Source organism: Myodes glareolus, chromosome 1, assembly GCF_982192425.1.
Source record: "Myodes glareolus chromosome 1, mMyoGla1.1, whole genome shotgun sequence".
NCBI classification, from domain to species: Eukaryota; Metazoa; Chordata; class Mammalia; order Rodentia; family Cricetidae; genus Myodes; species Myodes glareolus.
Genome location: NC_142026.1, coordinates 33,114,486 through 33,134,630, shown reverse-complemented (window position 1 = coordinate 33,134,630; position 20,145 = coordinate 33,114,486). Strand labels below are relative to the sequence as shown.

The window sequence follows — 20,145 nt, the reverse complement described above, 5'->3', positions numbered from 1 at the left end:
AAGGATATTTAGTGCCAACTCAATGTAGCATTTCAATGAAATGCATATGATTTTATACATGGGAATATAAAAAAATACTACTAATTTGATGTATGGACCAAACCAATTACTTTTGAGTTTAGGTATATATACACACACAGAGGAATTTAGTTCTTGGTAGATATGTGAAGTGAATCTGGAAATAAATGAGACAAATGAACCATTAAAATAAGAGAGGAAGCTTTTGAGTCAGTAGTTAGCATTTTATGTATCCACACAGACAGTGGTAGGCGGCCTGCACTTGGGAACTCTCAGTACAGAAAGCACTAAGACACAGTGGAGCTGCAGACTGACGACCTTTACTAAACACAAGGATATCAAATAAACAAATGCCTAACAGGTAATTTTCAATCAAGCAACAACAATGAAGTACTGAACAGATTAAACATTTGAAAAAGTACTAAACATTAAAGTTATTATCAGTACAAACGCAGCTTTAACCAGCGCATTCATTACTATTAGAAAGCAAACAGAGTTATACATTCTATAATGCTAGGAGACAGCAACCCACATTAGCCTTTGAAGACTGTTTCAATTTATACTTGAATACAACAGAACTTAGTAGAACCACAGGTCAGAGCATGGTGACCTTTAAAATTTCAGTACTTTGCTCCAGCACACCTGGGAAAACCTATCTGAACACTCTATTCTGTCATCAAAGCACACTAATGCATCTCATACAGTTTTCAATCCTGCACACACTGAACTCAGTTTAGCTGTGCCCTATTGTCCAATTCGAGTCCTAAATGCCGAAACTACAGTGTGAGCTCTAGAAAAATCCCATTGTTACATTTTTTTACATACGCAATGAATTTTGAAGCAGTATAGCATACTTTTTTCTGGGCAGTACTTTTTAAACACACTTATTAATGATGATTTATAAATGGACATGATGTTTTTTTCTGATGCAAAATATGCATCTTGAAGTCTTGAGTAGTAATTCTGAAATAAAGCTTATAAACTTAATAAAACATGCAGATTTTAATACTAGAGATAAATCTGTTGTTGCCAGATTTTAAAGGAGGACTATTAACTAGAATAAAGTGTTAGGTCCAATTATAGAGGCTGTTTGATTGTATTACCACAACTTTCCCTAAGTGCTGTAGAATGTTCGCTGATGAAGAGTCCTCATACCTTCCAAGGATTTTCTATAGGATCAAGAATACAAGAGAAAAATCAACAATAAAATGTACTGATTATGCCAAATATCACGTTTCAGAAAACCTTACCTAACAGTATTAGCTGTTACTATCCTATTCATTTTATAACTCAACTTGTACATTATGTGCACTTGTTTGGTTTTTTAAGACAAGGTCTCATTATGTAGCTCTGGCTGTCCTAGAGCTCACTCTGTAGACCAAGCTAGCTTAGAACTCAGAGAGATCCACCTGCCTCTGCCTCCTGAGTGCTGGGATTAAAGGTGTGAGCCACCATCACCCAACATATGCACTCATTTAGTCTATTCACTGGTGAATCCTCTCACTAACTGAATTACTGAACTATCTGCAGAAGGAGGCCCCCACTAGAAGTAAAGTTATTGCAGCTGAATAGAGCGTGATGGGGCCAGGTGTTGGTCAGTATCACTCACTGTTAGGGACTTGAGCTACTGACGTGTGCACACCCGCACCATGAACTTTCTAGTCCATGGTTCCTTTTGTACAACTTGAAATTATTTGAAAATATCCTTGCAGAGTTTAACCAAGACCTCATTTGCCTGGAAGCAGTGCTGTCTAGAAGGGCCTGGCTGGCTAGCATGGGTCACTGGATGGTGCGGGAGAATTGTCTGTATTCTGTCAATCTGTTTATTTTGAATAAATGCTGATTGGCCAGGCAGGAAGTATAGGCGGGTAAACCAAACAGGAAGTAGAGGTGGAGCAAAGAGAGTAGGAGTATTCTGGGAAGCAGGAAGCTTCCTCTGCCAGTCCTGCCCAGACGACTGAAGAAGCAACATGTGAGCTGCCACACTGAGAAAGGTACTGAGCCGTGTGGCTAACATAGATAAAAATAATGAATTAATATAACTTATAAGAGTTAGCAAGAAGCCTGAGCCAATGGGCCAGTCAGTTTTATGACTTAACGGAGATCTCTGTGTGATTTTCTTTGGGGCTTGCCGGCTGTTGGGTACTGGGTGGGACAGAAACTCCAACAAGCTGGCCCTTCATGCTACAACTGGAAAGTGAGCCTTTGGAGATTGTAGCCTGAACCTTAGTGTTTATTTCTCTGCTACATGGTCTGGTCATGTTGCAAGGAACTTGTCTACAACGGCCACCAGGGAGCTTTCCTGCCATGTCATCCCCACCATGATGGACTATATCCTCAGAAACAAGAAGCTGAAGCAGACCTTCCCTCCTATAGAGTGTTTCTGCCAGATAGAAGCAAAGTAGCCAATACAATGCTTTAAATCAACAGTTAACTAACAGTGTCCTTGATTTAAATATTTTACTACTGTATTGTTTCAATTTAAGATCAATAGTTTGATATAAGAAACTAAAATCTTTAATATTTAAGTATAAAAGCAGATGACTACCTTACCTCTGTATTGCTTCATTTATTCCTAACGTGAAGCCGAGTTTCTCAGAAAAGATGAAGTCATTTTGATAATGGTATTGATGGACAAACCATTCAGAAAACCTTTATGATTTATCCTCACTTCCTGAAGAGCCTCTATAATGTGGTCTCTACACAAGAGGAAACAGACAGCAATTCTACTTCTCCAATAGCCACGTAACAGAGGTTCTGAACACTACAGCTTCACATACAAGCATAAAGTTAAGTTATAACATTGGTTAGTACCTGCTGATATCTGGATGCAGCTCACCCAGTCTCTTCATGATCTTGGTGAAGCTGCGTAGGTTCAATGTATTTGAAGGTATGAGCTGAACAGGTGTCTCAGGTAATAACTGAGCAGATTCAATCTGGTTACAATTTTTCTTGACACCCTAAATAAATGTTGAAAATATGAGCAAAAGAGGTACAAGAAATTTCTAGAAAGGCAAGAGAACACAAAAGTATATCAAAGATGGCATCAGGAGCTTCTCTATCTACACACTTGCACCCAGAGTCCGCAGCATACTCTACACTTGCCCTCTGCCAACCCCAGTGCCCACAGCCCCAGGAGTCTGGATCACAGTGTTGTCTTCAGACTAATGAACACGAAGCTCACAGGCTGGGGTCAAGTAGAGTTCTTGCCTATAGAACCGGAACATGGAGTAATCAAATCCAGTCAAACAATCAGAGCCCAGCTGAAAACGCTACAGCTAGTTACGTGATGTGAGGTAAGGCAACCATGTGCACAGAAAGCCCACATGAAGAGAGACACAGGAGGAGCTGACAGCTGCAACACAAAGTGCTTGTGTGTGCAGAGGGAGGACCATAGTTCCCAAACATCTAGCTCAGCTCCCAGGATATCCTGTTTCCTCCTCTCCTACTGAGACTAAAATCATGGATCCTAAAACCCACCTTAAATATGAAGTGTCAGGGAAATGAATGGGGGCACTTTTTGTTGTTGTTGTTGTTTTTCGAGACAGGGTCTGAAGCCCTGGCTGTCCTGGAACTCAACTCTATAGACCAGGCTGGCCTCAGAGACCACCAGTTTCTGTCTCCCTAGTGCTGGGATTAAGGGCCTGCATCCCTACCTCCACCCCCAGGGAAAGGGAGCATTTTAAAAGGGACTGCCAATGTCAAAGAGGCTAGGTGCTCAAGAAGGCAGCAGATGAAGGAAACACCAATAGCAAGGTCACTGGTGACAAAGGGTACAACAGTTAAAGTGAGATTTTAGAGAATGACTCCGACTAAAGGACAAAAAGGAAGCGAACAAGTAAATAAAAACAATGGATATAAGCTACCTAAGTGAAAAGCTTGCCCATAAAACACAGGACAAGTAGCAAACAGGACCCTGCTGGGCTTTACAGGAAGAGAATGGTCATAATGGAAAGGCAGTCACCAACGTGTCCAAAGGCATCTGCAGACAACCATAGTCAGGAAAGGGCTGGGGAGAACACGTGTGGCAAGTGTCAGCACAAGAGCGCTTTGGGATGCTAGCAGAAGAGCGCTTTGGGATGCTAGCAGAAGAGTGCTTTGGGATGCTAGCACAAGAGCGCTTTGGGATGCTGGTGCTGTGCTCTCGTTTTAGTGATGCGGATTTGCTCAAGTGCGTGTGTCTAGTCATGAACACTAACAAGAGTGAATTTTACTGAACATAAAAAATTATAGAATGTCCACTGGATAGCAGACATTTTACTGAGTGAAACCGTGACATTCCAGGAATGGGTGAAGATGAAGGCTATGAAAAGGAAATAACTATGTTTTGTAGTTCAGAGGTATGAGGTAAGGTTACTATAAAAATTAACAACATCAGAACGACACCGAGGGAGGGACTGCTAGAGTGGTGCTGTGCGGGGGTAGAGAGAAAAAGGCAGCGAAAGGTGCGGTGAACCCAGTAAGAGAACCTGCTCCTCTGAAGCCAGGTGGGGCCGTCCAGATCTGCCGACAAGGGCAACTGCAGCTGTGCAAATGCAGGTTAGGGTGGAGCCAAGATAAGAGCCATCTTACTCATCTGCTGTGCCAACACGAGGGCTGCCATTACAGCAGCACTCCTAGCAGCACAGCACGCACAACGCACTACCCATCACTTAGGAAAACTAACCTGGTCCAAGGGAGGAGACTCACTGTCTTGTGCAGACTCCAGCTGCCTTGGTCTAGCTCTGGGCAGTCTACATGCAGAAGAGGCGAAGATGCCTTCTTTGTTGCTATTTTTCTCCAAATGACTCGCACTAGTGCTAGTCCCATTTTTGGACAAGAGTGGTGGTGTGTGCTCTCCAGGGATTTTCACAAGCCGCACGTTCACAGACTTCCCATTGATTTCTATACCATTCATCTCCTTCACAGCCTTCTTTGCATTACTGGTTTTTGCAAAAGCAAGAGATGCATATCTAAAATAGCAGAGCAGAGACCAAGGACCTTTGTTAATGACCAACTCCAGCTCACTCTTGTAAAAACTAAGACGGCTTTCACAATAGCTACCTCATCTTAAAAAGGTTCTTACACTTGCTGGGTAAGTAGATGGCGTTTGCTGTTTCTGGGTTTTGTTTTTTGAGACAGAGTCTCTCCTTATTTAGTCTTGGCTATCCTGGAGCTTGCTAGGTAGACCAGGTTGGCCTTTAACTCAGAGATCTGCCTGCCCCTGACTCTCAAGGGTTAGGATTAAAGGTGTTCACTACCAAATAAGGATATGTTTATCCAGGATAATCAAATACAGGAAAAATGAAAGGGGAAACAGAATAATCTGTAATAATTATAAATTATTATATTAAAAGTTAATGTTTAAAATTGCAGTCTATATAATATATATACTTGTACAGATCTGAGGCCTAGGAACAAGTGATTATCTCTGTGTAGGTTTGGAGACTGTCGTCCTGGAACTTGCTCTGTAGACCATGCTAGCCTCGAACTCACAGAGATCTGCCTGCCTCTGCTTCCCGAGTGCTGGGATTAAAGACGTGTGTTACCACCGCCTGGCTCAAGTTAATTTTTATGTACAAATATAAACTCCAGGTGGCTCAAAGGCTTAAATGTTAAAGGTAAAACTTGAAAATATTTAGCAGAATATATGAAAATGCAATTATAGTCAGTACTGAGAAAATATGTCGATAAAAAGCTAGACAATCTAGTCAGAATTTTAATTACGTAACTGAGAAAGCTGGGCCAGAGCTATTCCTGTTAAGCCAACAGTTCTATACAGTGTTAATGGACATATGTACACCAAATCTTAAGCAAAGTTTTTTTTGAAATGATGAGACTACGTATACAATTTTAAAATATCCTTATGTTTTTAAATTTAACTGCATTTTCCAAATTTATACATAAAATATATATTTTAAGGAAGAAAAAAGCCTCAGTAAGATTTTTAAGAATTCAGGAGGATACCAAAAAAAAGGACATGAAGTATAATATTCCTAAGAGATACAGCCCTAGTTTTGCACGAGAAAAATATATTGACATCCTATCAATGTGTCATATAAAGGACATAATTTAATTGACTACAATTAAAAAAATTAGCACCCACTTTTACAATTTTAAGTCTCTAACCACAAGCAAAATCCCTCTTAATTATGTCTTGACCTCTGAAATCAACAGCTATCATTTTCATGACAGGAACAGTGAAGTATCTCCAGGAAGTAATTCTCACTCTAACTGAATGCTGTGAATAACCCACAAATGTGGAAGGAGCGACACGTACACACTCATACAGACACGTACACACTCATACAGACACGCACGCACGCCCTCCCTGAAGCCACGGATGGGCGATGCAGCCACCTACCTAAAAATACAAAACAATGCAGAAGTAACTAAAGTCAGAAATAACTGAGTCAAACACTCCCTTCCAAGCCAGCTTTCTGTCGTTACTCCTAGAGCTTTACAGTCGACTCCGAGCATGACAACGATACTATTTATTATTCTGATCCCCATTTTACAAAGAACCTAAGACTCAGAGAGGTCAAGTAACCCATTCAAATTCCTTCAAGTTACTGAAGGAGCTGGGGGCTCAAACAGCCCTTTCCTTGAGCACACTTTCGTAACTCTGCTTCTGCTATGAAATGGCATATAGCTGCATGAATGTAAAAGATCAGCTAATCCTCCTATCCACCATAAGGAGGCCGGCGACAGTGGGCGCTGTAATCTCAGCAGCCGGGATTCTGAACACAGGACTGCCCAGCACAAGCCACTCTCAGAAGAAAGACCCACTGGAGAGAAGGAGCTGCTAAGAATCCCTGCTGCTGCAGCTGTCTGGTAGTCCCGGCCTCCCTTGTGGAGGCGCCTGCCTACTCATCTGCTGCACAGCAGGCAAACAACAATGCACACTTGTTGAATCAGGGTAACATACCTGTAATTAGTAGAATCATAAATTGAAATTTCAGAAACTTGATATTTCTGGAAATGAGACCTTAAGTCATCCTAAAAGAAGAAAAAATAAAACTTGTGAAAAGACACTGCAAAGATCTGTAAATTTGAAAGTGAAGCCCCCTAAAGAAATTCTGGACACACCTCAGATACAGAAGGGCAAAGACCACCAACATGGATCAAAAAACCTTTACTTCTTCGAAGCAACTCACCATTCTTCATTTCTGATATAGAAAAAAAAATATATCACAGAAATGTCCACCGTGACAGCAATATTTTAAAGAAAAATGCCAACAATGTTAAATATTTCATTTTCTTTCCAGTTAACTACAAAGCTTATTTAATGACTTTGTGTCTTGTATGTGCATGGGCATGTGCATGCCATAGTGCACATGTGTGGAAGTCAAAGGACAACTTAGAGAAGCCGGTTCTCACTCTATCATATAGATTATCATCAGTCCTGATGGCAGGTAAATGTACTTACTGCCAAGCCTGACAATCTGAGTCCTGTCTTAGGAATCACATGGTAGGAGGAGACAATGAACTCTTTCAAGTCGTCCTCTGACCTCTATATGCATGCCATGGTACATACATACCCCCACACATGTCCACAAAATAAATAAATTAAAAATAATAAAGTCAGAAGATATCAGCATTAAACCAAGTATGCTAGTACACACCTGTATTCCCAGCATTGAGAAAGCTGAGGCATGAGGATCACAAGTTCAAAGCTAGCCTGGAATACATACTGTAACCTTTAAAACGAAACAAAACAAAATCCCAAATAGAAAAAGCAAGCACCACAGATTTTATAATATTTATGTAATAATGAAAAAACCTACGAATCCCATTTTTCATAACTAGTTAAAAGTAGCTTAGCCTCTTGAAATGGCTGTGAAAACAAACGATGCTGGCTACAACTATTAATTTGTCTTATAGAAGAGGAGTTTCGGTTTGGCAGTTTCGGTTACTCATCTATTAAGAGGTAGTGTTGGGTCCGGCAGTCTCTCATGGCTACTAAGACCTTGCCTTCCTCATCAGCACACTAATCTGCTCATCTGTCTGGAGAGAAGATGAAGAAGCCCTTTCTTCACAGTTTAGATGCTAACACTGGAGTCACAGCTAGAGCAGCAAGCAGCAGTGCCTAAGACTCAGAAGCACCTCCTACCCATCTCTCCTGTCACCAGTGCAGGAAAACTGCTCAGTCCTGTGGGCTGAACACTGGGTCTCAAGAAACGAGAGTTTAATAAGTATTCGCTCTTTAAAAGTCACCTCCAACTGGTCAATTTTCTCACTTTTTAAAAATAAGAAACAGGTACAAAGAACAAAATACTTTTATAGCTCATTTCCCCAAAACCATACAGAAGTAACCACCATTTTTAGGTAAGTTAGGTTATGATCTTCCTGCAGTTCTGAATAACCAACCTAATGGACTCTTTGGGTTCCACCCATCGTGTTCGATTCCATTTTCCTGAGTTCCTGAGAAGTCAACTCCAGTCAGCCTCTCCGTTGCATCAAACCAGTCTTCACTGACTTCACGAATGCTTTTGTATTCTAAGGCATTGAGCACAGGGAACCATGAGCATACATATCTACCTCTCAGGAACACAGCTGTAAACAGCTCTGTCAAGGCAAGGGTGGCTTTTACTGGTGATCCAGAGATGAGCATCATGGACTAGAGAGCCAGGCAGTCTCTAATCCAGTCTGTTAGCAGGTACCAAACACAAAGCTCTTCAGCCAGAGGCTTCAGCTCTCCGGTTTCCTTCACTCAACACTGACGCCCAGTCAATCAAAAGATTTCTTCCCTCACTTTCATCAGTTACTATTGATGAAGTTATTTTTCACTTAATAAACTCAGTAAACATGCTCTGCAGCTCTTCAGCTCATTAAATAATTAATAATCATCTGGAATTATAAACTTTGAAAGGAAAACTAGTAAAGACTGGGGACATTTTAAACATTACTTGTTTTTTGGTTTTTAATTTTTTGGTTTTTTGAGGCAGAGTCTCACTATGTCTGCCTGTCCTGGAATGCACTATATACACCAGGTTGGCCTTGAGCTCACAGTGCCTGCTTCTGCCTCCTGAGTGCTGGATTAAAGGTGTGTGCCACCGTGCCCAACATTACTTATTTTTTGGAAGCTACACAAACAACACATTTTCATCCTTACCTTTATCATCGAGCTTCAGCTGAGTAAAGTCTATGTTTATATCGCCATTTTTAAAACCATCATTCATGGGTGATTCATCTTGCTTAGGATGACTATTGTCAGATACAAAGGACATCTGAGGATTAATAAAAACAGAAATATAAAGACTAATGGTTATTGCATTCTCCCTGGTGACAGGCACTCATTACATGCATTACTTTGCCCTCCAAATAATGAAGGCTACAGCAGAAAAACATTATCATCTGACTTTGCAGTAAAAATATGCCGTATAGGCTGTTGGTTCACGTCAGCAAGATTTGAAGTTTTACTGCTGTGTACAGTGATGATACAAGTATTTATGATTTTTAAGACAGTAACATTTCAATGTATAAGCTTTCATTTATGGGAAATAAAAACCCTATATGTAGACCCGAGTTGTTCTCTACATTTAAATTTTCTTGAAAAGAAAGCCACTTGTAGGCTAGGGTAGATTGAAGGGTAGTGTCTACCTAGCATATGTGACGGTTTGTGTTTGATCTTTAATAGCATAAAATGCAAACAAAAACCCAACCCAGACCCAAACAAACAAAAATGTAGAGTAATCTAAAGAAGCCACAAAGGAACATCAAAGGATAACTACGCTAGCCTATGGAGACAACACCTACCAGTATGTAGTCTTTGACAACCAACTAATTTAACCTTACAGGCATCATGTAACTTCAGGACCAGTGAGATGCTCATGGGGTGAAGATGCTTGCCACTAAGACTGACAACCCAAGTTTGATCTCTAGGACCCACATGATGTGATGAGAGAACTGACCACTAGAAGCTGTCCTGACCTCCACATGTACACTGTCATACACATACACACTAAATACAAAATAAAAAAGTAACCTTATATTGTTTTATAGTCAAAACTAAGACTACAAAACTATATTATATTGCATTTAAACCTTCCTATTGCTTAAAAGAGTTGTTTTTTTTTTCAGTATTAAAGATGGGAGCCGGAGAGATGGCTCAGTGGTTAAGACCATTGCCTATTCTTCCAAAGGTCCTGAGTTCAATTCCCAGCAGCCACATGGTGGCCTCTGTAATGAGACCTGGTGTCCTCTTGAGGAAGAGATCTGGTCAGTTGTTCTCATCCACTTAGACCATGAAACCCAATGTGGACAAGTTCAACAGAATTGCCATATACGGGCTGCCCATGCATGTTTCAGCATTGCCAGTGTAGAAATTTCATTCATTCATTTCAGTCACTAAGGATGGGGCTTTACACATGCTAGACAGTGTTCTACAACAGCTGTCTCCCCTGCAACACTCCTTGTAGCCTAAGTGTTTCCCCTGAATCAACAGGCTGTTCTATAGCAACACTGCCACTGGGAAACAGCATGGACTGGTAAAAGGACAGATTAAAAAGTATGTAATAAATCTGAGCACACAAAATTTAGCTGTGAATCTATTATTTCTTCCTTTTAAAGACGTGTTTCCCAGTGGAATGGTCTCCCAGTATCATTTGTTTGCACAATTTCTTAGCAGAAAGCAAGTACTTTATTTCTCATTCTGCACGTCAGTCAAAGAACTGCCTTTGGACTTGCTAAGGAGCTGGGTTCTGTGCCACTCTACAATCTTCAGGGCTCTTATTTACCCATTTCTTCAATTTTCAGACAGTATCTCACTACAGGGCATGACTGCACTGGCATCAAACCTGTGATCCTCTCGCCACTGACTCCTGAGTGCTGAGACTGTGGACATGTGCCACCATGTCTGGCCTGTACTGTGTTCCTATCTGACAGTTAACCACCTTTCTTGGTTGTTATCCTCAGGGGAATAGGACAAGTTGAGGAAAGCCCAAAACATCTCATAAGGGAAGAATTAACACTTTCCTTGTCCAAAATAAAAGCATTCCTATACCTCATAAAATGAGAGCTAAACAGCAGTGTGCCCCTCTGGCTCATGATGACACTGGTAATGCATAACGGCCTGCCTATTCCTTTCACCTACAGCCTCTAGGTTTCTGATGAATTACATGTTACATTCCTCATCATATTGATGACCACTGCCTGAACAAGACTGGGCCTAACATTACTCACTCCTTCTGCTTGGTCAATTTCTCACATAGGGGGGAGGGTTCCAGGAAATTAGTCAGTGGAGTGGGAAGGAGGGAGTGAGCGCTTCTGAGAGTCACTGTTTACTTAGAGGCTATCCACTAGAGGCTTACATGGATGAGATGGTGGAGCGGAGCTTAGCTGGCAGTGCTTGCTGTGCAAACATGGGTACCCAAACTTGATCAGCACTGAGGAGATACTAAAACCACGGAAAAGCCAGGCAGAGCAGAATACGTCTGTCACCCCAGATCTCATACTGGAAGACAGAGATGACGACCAGACAACGGCCTGGGAAGTTTGCAGTCAGCTAGCCTGGTATAATACAGTGCTGAGCCTAACCCAGTCTACCTAGTGAGTTCCAGTCTGCCAGGGCCACAGTTTGAGATTTGTATCAAAAATCAAAAGTAAACAAAACACAATCAAATGTCATGGCGAGGTGTGGTTGCAGTGATTAATCTGGAATATGCCTACTGTGACACGTGTCCTCTTACCCTACTTCCACAAAAGCACATGCGAGTGGCTCCTGAAGAATAATACCTGAGGCTGAACACACGTGCACACACATCTGCACACACAACCATGTGCACTTGCGCTCCAATTCTTACCTGGGACAACGTCGTTTCTAGGCTTGGAGAAGTATCAACATCAGGTACACTTTGATTATCCAGCTCAGAATTTGCTCCTGAAAGGCTGAAAAGATACACATTCCTTAAATGTTCTCAAATGGAAACAAAGAATTTAGATATAAGGCTTAAGTAGTTTTTAAAGCAGGTTAAGTTCTATGTTAGAAAAAATTGTAATTACCCACATGCCTCTTCTTCTATTAGCTAGAAACAAGGGGAGAAAACCAGATTTAGTACGTTTTCTATCAGAACAAAGTTAACATTTTATTCTAGAACACATACATACCCTGAAAGCAAAATCGGAGAAGGCAGACAAGAGTTTGGACTCCACTGACAGTGGGGGCAGCTCCTCCAGCGGTATGCCCTTGTGGACTTTTTCTTTCAAGTTCATGTACCTAACTTTCAAGTCTCCCAGAGCAGATAGCAGTGTTGATCCTAATTCCTTCTTGGCAGAATTACTTGGTAAATTCCTATTCAAAGTTCACAGAATTACATTATTTAGGCTCACGTCATTCACCTAACACTAACACGGTACCACATACTTAGTTCTAGCTCTACTAGATCTATGATTTTCTCTGTTAAATGAACCACAGTAGATGCATTTTCTAGGGTCAGTATTAGTAACCCTTGAAAGGTAAGCCAGAAAGAATGTGACAGAATACCATGCAGAAACCCCAACTGACTTTACCCTTACTTGGACTTTATAAACAAACAGTAAAACCATTTGTTTTACTGGATTACTACAACCACACCTCGCCATGACATTTAATTGTGTTTTGTTTACTTTTGATTTTTGATACAAATCTCAAAATGTAGCCCTGGCTGGACTAGAACTCACTAGGTAGACTAGGCTGGCCTCCAGCTGAATCATGCCCCTGCCTCTGCCTCCCAAGTGCTAAGATCATAACCACACCCAGGAAAAGAAGTTCTTTTGAAGTTTATTACTTATATTGTTGAGCCTAGTCTTTAGTGGCTGAGCAATCTCTCCAGCCCTAAATTTATTACTCTTATGGTAACTGATAAAAAAATTAAAGCCTATGTTTTGTCTTTCAAGAATTGAGAACAGATTTCTAGAATAAAGTCAGAGTGATAAATCTTAAGAAAATCTAGATTCAAAATAACGAGCACCTATTGAGGCCTGCTCTACTTTCCATCACAAGTCTGTAAATGCGACTGCAGTGGCGATGGCACATCTGATAGCAGACGTCCAGAAGGTGCATCTCGGCCTTCACGGCCCTCTCGATGGTTTTCTCACAGCACTTTGATGGCAAATTCATCTCTTCACAGAGTTGAAATGCCCTTTAAAATAAGAATACTAGGTTAAGATTCTCAACATATTCTACAGTAGTGACAGACCTCTCTCTAGAAACAGATTTTAATTTTTTTTAAAAACTTTTCAAGACAGGGTTTCTGTGTGTAGCCCTAGCCATTCTGGACCTCACTCTGTAAACCAGGCTGGCCTCAAACTCAAGAGACTTGCCTGTCTATGCCTCCCCAGTGCTGGGATTAAAGGTACGCACCACCACACCCAGCCAGATTTTATATTTTTTATGTTTCCCTGTGGTTTAATTCAATTTGACTGTTTTGAAAGTTTCATTCTTAAATTTAGTTTTCTAGCTTTGGGATACCAGACTAAACTCATTAGAAAAATGGAAAAAAATGGTACATGATTTCAGAGTATGGTAATGAGTTTCTTCCACTCCTACTTTCTGGCTCCAAATTGTCTTTTGGGTTATTAATAAATGCAAAGTAAAACCAATGATAAATAAGCTTAGGTTTAACAATACTTCACGGAGTGTATCTATGTATCCCTTCTAATATGTGGCACTTCCTCTAAGATGCTAGTTGGGTCAATTTATGTATGACTCAAAAGAAAGGAAAAGGAACTGAATTAGAATGGATGCAGCGGGCCCGAGTGAGGAAGAAGATGCCTTTCTGTCTGAAGAATTGCTGGGGACCGCAGGCTCTTCGTGAGAATTCCCAACATCCCGTGTTGCTACTGTATAGCTGCTATATATAGCAGGAGTGGCCCAGTTGTCAAATTTCTTAAAGCCCCTTTAATTCCTGATGGTTAAATATGCTACACAGAAAATAAACACAATTTTGAGTTTCCCCATATACTTGTGTACGCTTATACAGCTGGCCTACCTCTCAAGTTGTTTCTTTCTGTCTGTGGCATCAAACGGTTTTCTTAATTCCAAGGAATTCTGAAAACAATATAAAAATAAAATTATAAATATATGTCAAAAATGGATGTTCATGTGGCGTTCTAAATGGCAAAATGTAAAACCAAAGTTTGAAACAATTTTGCGACAACATCTGCCACCAGAAGACAGAACTGTGGCACACTGCCACCCTTGCCCTTGAGCTGGCGTTGGCACTAAGACTCCAAATGAATGCAACCCCATTTGCACACCTAAAATTCGTAGATTAAGGTTTTAATATTACTGGTTTTACCTCGTTCAGGGAATTCCCACTAGGCTTGAGAGAGTCCATTGAGAGTGACCTTCCTGGCCCTTTCGGTGCAGCCGTCTGTGCATCCCTGCAGTCCTGTCCGCATGACCAGTCGGTATTGCAGGCCACACTTTGTTTCTCACGTTGCCTCTCATCAGGCTGCTGTCTTCTCAGCACTGGCATCTCCGCGCTGCTTGATGTAGACAGTACAGAAGATCTTGCATTTGCCCCTCTGCTGGCATCCAGTGTCGGCTTAACTGGAAGCGAACAGCTGGCTGCATCTGGCACTGACTTAAGACACACTTCCTGCACATCACGAGAGCATGTTTTATCTGTGGCACCACTTTTTACAGGGCGTAGGCAGCTGTCCTCTACTTCTGCCTGAGTATCTGTGACTGCTACCTTTGATAGCTCAAAAGAAAAAAAGCCTGGACCAGGGAGGCTTTTGAATTGCAAAGAGCCACAGAGAGAAATGACTGAGTCATCAAAAACGGAAGCCCCAGTAGTCTGGTGAAGAGTATTAGCCTTCAGCTGTGTCCCAAGGGCTTCATCTTGAGGAAACGAGATAGGGCTCTCAGAGCATTGTAACGTTTTGTTCTGGAAAATTCTATTTCCACAAAAATCTTTACTTTCAACAGTCTGAGATTTCATTTCTTTAGCACACATTTTAGTTTGGGGTACTTTCTGGGGGTTTAAGGGAGAGCTGCTTCTCTGAAAAATATCATCAAACGCTTTACGGTTTAGTAAACCAATCTCTTGTTTCTTACACTTTTCAAATTTTGGTGGATGATATCCTTTTGACATATCAGAACTCTGAGATTTAGAGGAATGAGGCAAACATTCTTGTGCAGAAACATTAAGTGACTCCAAAGAGGGGCTAGGAACTCGCTCCAATTTAACATGATTAGCTTCTAAATTGCCAACACATTTAATGCCAGAGCCTGACGTTTTCAACTCACTAACATCTAGATTCGATTTGCCAGCTGTTGTAGCTGGGTCCAAAGGTAAGTGTGTGCCTATGCACTCCTGCTCTGCGCTGTGGTACTCCTGCTGGGAGTCAGCCTCCACGTCACTCTTCTGCACGTCTCCGCAGTCTCCAGCCGGAATCTCACGGCTCCTTTCCAGTCTAACACCAGTATCATCTTGAGGTCCTAAAATGTCAAAAAATGTCTCCACTTTTTTGTGTACTTCAGGACATAATTCTGAATATAAACGTGGAAGATTTTCATTCTTGAGTTTTGATTCTGAACAATGTATAGAGTATGTTTCATTCAAAAAAGCATAGTCAGTACTGTTTTCAAATTCACTTGACTGAGAGAAATTATTCTCTACATTGGTATCTTGATTTGCTGAAAAAGATGGCTCTGATAAATCTGTCTTGTCAATACTGCTGATTTCTTTGTCACTAGCTCTTTGTTCCGCTGCCAAGGAATCCCATTCACCACCAGGAAAAGCTGATTTGACTTCGTTGCAACCATTGGAAAATAACACATTTTCTTTCTTAGGTTTATCTGTTCAAAAAAGTGAAAGAATACGTTAATAACAACATTACAGAAACTAAACATTGGCAAACACTAGACATATCTGGTCCTAGCTCCTCCAAATGCTGGGCTACTTTTACATCATAAATGACAAATATAAATACCCCTCATAGTAACTAAAATAAACTGAAACTCATCTTCCAAACAACCCCTCTGAAGTCCTAGCCCCATTGTGCTGGTTAGTAAAGATGGTCTCTGGAGAGCATGAGTGAGGACCCTCACCATTGGCTTAGTCCTCCTTAAAACACAGCATCAAGTCACCCAACATCTGAAGGTAAAATAGGAACCATTTACCAGCTAGGACAAGATACCTCAGGAGACTCTGACAATCCTGGCATCTCAATCTCACACTTTCAGCCCCAGAACTATGAAAAAATAATCTGCAGTTGTTAATCAATGGTGTTTGTTACAGCTATTCAAGGTGATGTAAGTACCAAGATGCTTTCTGAATTCTTTCAACGGTAAGAAGTCTTTTCTATATAGGGCAGTCACTTAACTTGTGAATAGATCTAATAAATTTTAAAAAAATTGTATGTAATAAATTTTGGGGGATCTACTGGGGTCAGTTATAGGCAGTGTGTACATGAAGACAAGAGGACACTGGTGTTGCCCTCACAGCTTATGGATTTCCTAAGGGTTATAGATAAATACACAAAAAACCTACCACAGTTAAACGTTTTGACCATTGTGCTAACGGAACAGGGGAATTTGAGGAGAAAGGAAGGACAGATTTGGGGGAAACTTTACATTTGTCAAGTGTTTTCAAACAAAATGGAAAACTTTGTCTTAGATAAATCCAACAAGTGCAGCTGGCTGTGTGAATGAACGAGGTCCTTGCAGGAACAAGGCCAGCCTGCAAGGAGTAGAAGAGATGTCTGAGAGAAGGACTGCCAACGGGTAAGGTGCTAAGGATGGCTGGCTCTTAGCCTGAGGATGGGAAAGTCACTGCAAGTCTCGGGAAAGGGGATCATGACTGAGCCTTGGAAAGTGCCTGGTAAGAAGCTTGGAAAGCAGGGAGATAAAGAGTGCAGAAGTAAGACCAGAGAGGGGACTGAATAACACACATAATGTGCACAGAAGTGAAACAAAAGGCTTATAAACCAGTAATTACTCTTGGGCCAATGCATTCTGGGATTTTCTATTTCATTTCACTAAAAAAATACCATTAGCTGACTTTATTTCATGACCCACCGACTGGCCATTACCTGCTCAAGCACCACTCTAAGATTCACTGGACACGGCATCTGAACGGGAATATTTAGCACTAAAGAGAGGGACCACCATGCAGAGCAGGCACAGGGGAGGGAAGGGAAAAGTAGCCCAGGTGAGGGATCGGAGGTTACTGATAAAAGATGCAGATTAAAAGCTCAGCAAGCTGCAATAAACATAGACTCACACAGGAGTTATTTTCATACATCTGGGACACTGATCATTTGATTTTTATGCCTATAAGTAAGTTAATATATTGCTTATTTTAAACTTTTTATTCTGTCTTATATCAAAATTTAAACAGATTGGTCTTATACGGACTTACAAGGTCACCTTTTTTACAACATAATTATAAAAGCAGCTTGCCCACAACTACCGTAAACCCAGGAGGAAACTGGCAAAGTTAAAAGCGTGCTGAACTGTAGCTTGCTGGGAGAGGCTTTAAAACAGCAACCCTGAAGGGAAACCTTTGTTTATAGTTAGCACCTTCTCCTTACCTTTTTGGAGGTTTCCTCCATTTTTGTGGTAGTTTTTATCAGAATCTGTTTCTACCACTGAAGTGGCCTGCATAGTTCAAAGATGTACATTCTAGAAAAGGTATAACATTGAACTATTAGTATATCTGGCACAGAGTTAAAAAAAACTTAGAAATAAACAAAGCAACAGTTACAGTCAAAGATTCTACTATCAGAGTCAATGAATATTAAACAGGTAGAACACCTGAGTAACCTTTTTTCTTGGACAGGGTCTCCATGTGTCCCAAACTGACCTCAGATTCACTATGTAGCCAAGGATGACCTTGAACTGCTGACTCACCCCTATTTGAAATTATAGGTATATGCTACCATATCAGACTTATGGAGAATTGTGGATTAAAGCCAGGGCTTTGTGTAAACACTATTAACTAAGCAACATCTTCAGCTTTTTTGAATAACCGTTTTAAAAGTCTGAATTTACACACAGACACACAAACACACAGACACACACACAGACACATACACACACCTCTATGGAGGTACTGAGCAGGATTGGGATGCATGATGTGAAATTACCAAAGAATCAATAAAGAATTATGTTAAAAACAAAGAAACAAATAACAACAACCTCAAGCAAGACACAAGATAGTCTTTTAAATTTCTACAGTACATGAAACATAGTAAGGCCAGGTATCTTAGTCACTGTTCTATGGCTGTGAAGAGACACCATGGCCAAGGCAACCGTTATAAAAGAAAGCATTCAATTGGGAGCTTGCTTACGGTTTCAGAGGCTTAGACCATTATCATCAAGGCAGAGAGCAGGGAGGGCACACAGATAGGTACGGTGCTGGAGAAGTAGCTGAGAGTTCTACATCCTGATTCACAGGCAGCAGGAAGAGAGTGAACCTGGGCCTGGCATGGGCTTTTAAAACTTCAAAGCACACTCAGAATGACATACTTCCTCAAAAAAGACCATACCTCCTAATCCTACCAAAGAGTTTTCTCTCTCTATACGGGACAAGAAGGGCTCTTCTTATTCAACCACCAAAGCTAGATCCTTAAAAATGTCACAATAAAATCTCAAAGACTAATTTGAGTCTGTTGTCAAATCTAGATATTGTTTTCCAAATAAACTGTACAGTTACGAAAAACCAACAAGGATGGTATCATGCTTGCTACAAGGCTAAGGGTCTAATTCAGATCCTCAGCATCCACTAGCATCCCCAGGCATTTTATACAAAGCTGCTTCTTATAGTTTCTAGCAAGTAACAAAACCAATTTCCAAGATCCCCTTTCTAAAATTAAAAACAACAGCAAAAACCCTTTTTAGTCTTGTTTGCTATGTTTTCCCTGCCAACTCACACCTAGAATTCCACACTGCGTGGCAGGGTACAAGCATCAGGAGGCCGAAGGCATTGTCAGTCATACGGTGCCATCCAGGCCAGCCTCTCTGGCTAGGAAATTTTGAACACCATTGAACCTGTTATTTGTTGCTTGGAAAGGATCCACTGAAGCATTTATTAAATGTCTGGAGTCAAAACCGTAAACCAGGAAATGGGAAACCGCCCACAAAACATTAAGAAAGAGAGGACTTGCTCATTTATGCACCAAGAATCTTTGTCTGCAAGCTGGTCCCCTTATCTGAAAAACAACGAAACTGCCGGAAGGTGGTGGCGCACATCTTTAATCCCAGCACTCGGGAGGCAGAGGCAGAGGCAGGAGGATCTCCGTGAGTTCGGAGCAAGCCTGAGCTACAGAGCAAATTCCGGGACAACCAAGACTACACAGAGAAATCCTGTCTGGAAAAAAACTTAAAAAACCGAAACCGTTGCAAAAATGAACGCAAGAACAAACTACCATGGTGGTGGGGTCACCAAAGCAACAGAGCCCGGCCTCATTGCTAGACAGCACCGGATCCCAACCCCCCTCCCTCCCCCACGGGGTCTCGCTTCTTTGTCGGGCTCACCATGAGTGTCGCCTGCGTCCTGTCCACGCTCTCGCACCTCTCTGCCTGGTCGCCCTTACTGCCTAACCCGCTTTCCAACAGTAGTGCCCTGGGCTTGTTGGGTAACGGCTGGCAGCGGCCCGCCCACTGCTCGAGGAGCGCTCCTATTGGCCTGTGTGAACAGGCCGCGCCATGATTGGCTTGGTGGGGCTCAAATAGCGCGGGAAGGAGCCGCAGGCTCGGATTGGGTGGTCAGGTGCTCAATATCATCTCGCGAGACTTGGTGAGCTTCGTGGTTTCTATACCTGTATTTATCCTGGACGTGGAGCCCTGTGGCTTTCACTGCTCCCAGTGGGAGGCTATAGTGGGCACTTGCTTCTGGAACAAAACTTAGGGGTGCACCACAAAATTCCCAAAATAAGACAATATTTCAGTACAATCAGTTTAAAAAAAAAAAGTAACAGAGCTCGGCAGTGCTGCTGCACACCTTTAATCCCAGCGTTGGGGAGGCAGAGACAAGCGGATCTTTGTGAGTTCAAGGCCAGCCTGGTCTACAGAGCGAGTTCCAGGACTGGCTCCATAGCTACTGGGAAACCCTGTCTCAGAAAAAAAAAAAAAAAAAGTAACAGAAAAAGACTCAAGATGAGAAAATTATCCAAACTAGTACCCTTTTTCTCCTCTTCCTTTTTTAGGTCAGGCTG

The 20,145-nt window shown here is 41.5% G+C and overlaps 1 protein-coding gene across 2 annotated transcripts; it reads right to left on the bottom strand.

Annotated features, from left to right (window-relative positions):
* Positions 1 to 322: 322 nt before the first annotated feature.
* Rbm44 (RNA binding motif protein 44) lies at positions 323 to 19,583 on the bottom strand. 2 transcript variants are annotated; one of them, XM_048441842.3, is made up of 16 exons: positions 19,466 to 19,583; positions 17,521 to 17,611; positions 14,277 to 15,784; positions 13,968 to 14,026; positions 12,948 to 13,118; positions 12,106 to 12,289; positions 12,001 to 12,023; positions 11,802 to 11,886; positions 9,113 to 9,227; positions 8,368 to 8,496; positions 7,087 to 7,166; positions 6,926 to 6,996; positions 4,685 to 4,970; positions 2,833 to 2,978; positions 2,572 to 2,717; positions 323 to 1,187 (listed from the first exon to the last, which is right to left on the bottom strand). In XM_048441842.3, the coding sequence occupies exons 2-15, from the start codon at positions 17,591 to 17,593 to the stop codon at positions 2,594 to 2,596; spliced, it is 3,054 nt and encodes a 1,017-aa protein (XP_048297799.3). In that variant the 5' UTR covers positions 17,594 to 17,611; positions 19,466 to 19,583; the 3' UTR covers positions 323 to 1,187; positions 2,572 to 2,593. The 2 variants fall into 2 exon arrangements, with proteins under 2 accessions (XP_048297799.3, XP_087761579.1); XM_087905453.1 differs by having other exon boundaries at positions 7,087 to 7,167; positions 8,396 to 8,496.
* Positions 19,584 to 20,145: the final 562 nt, after the last annotated feature.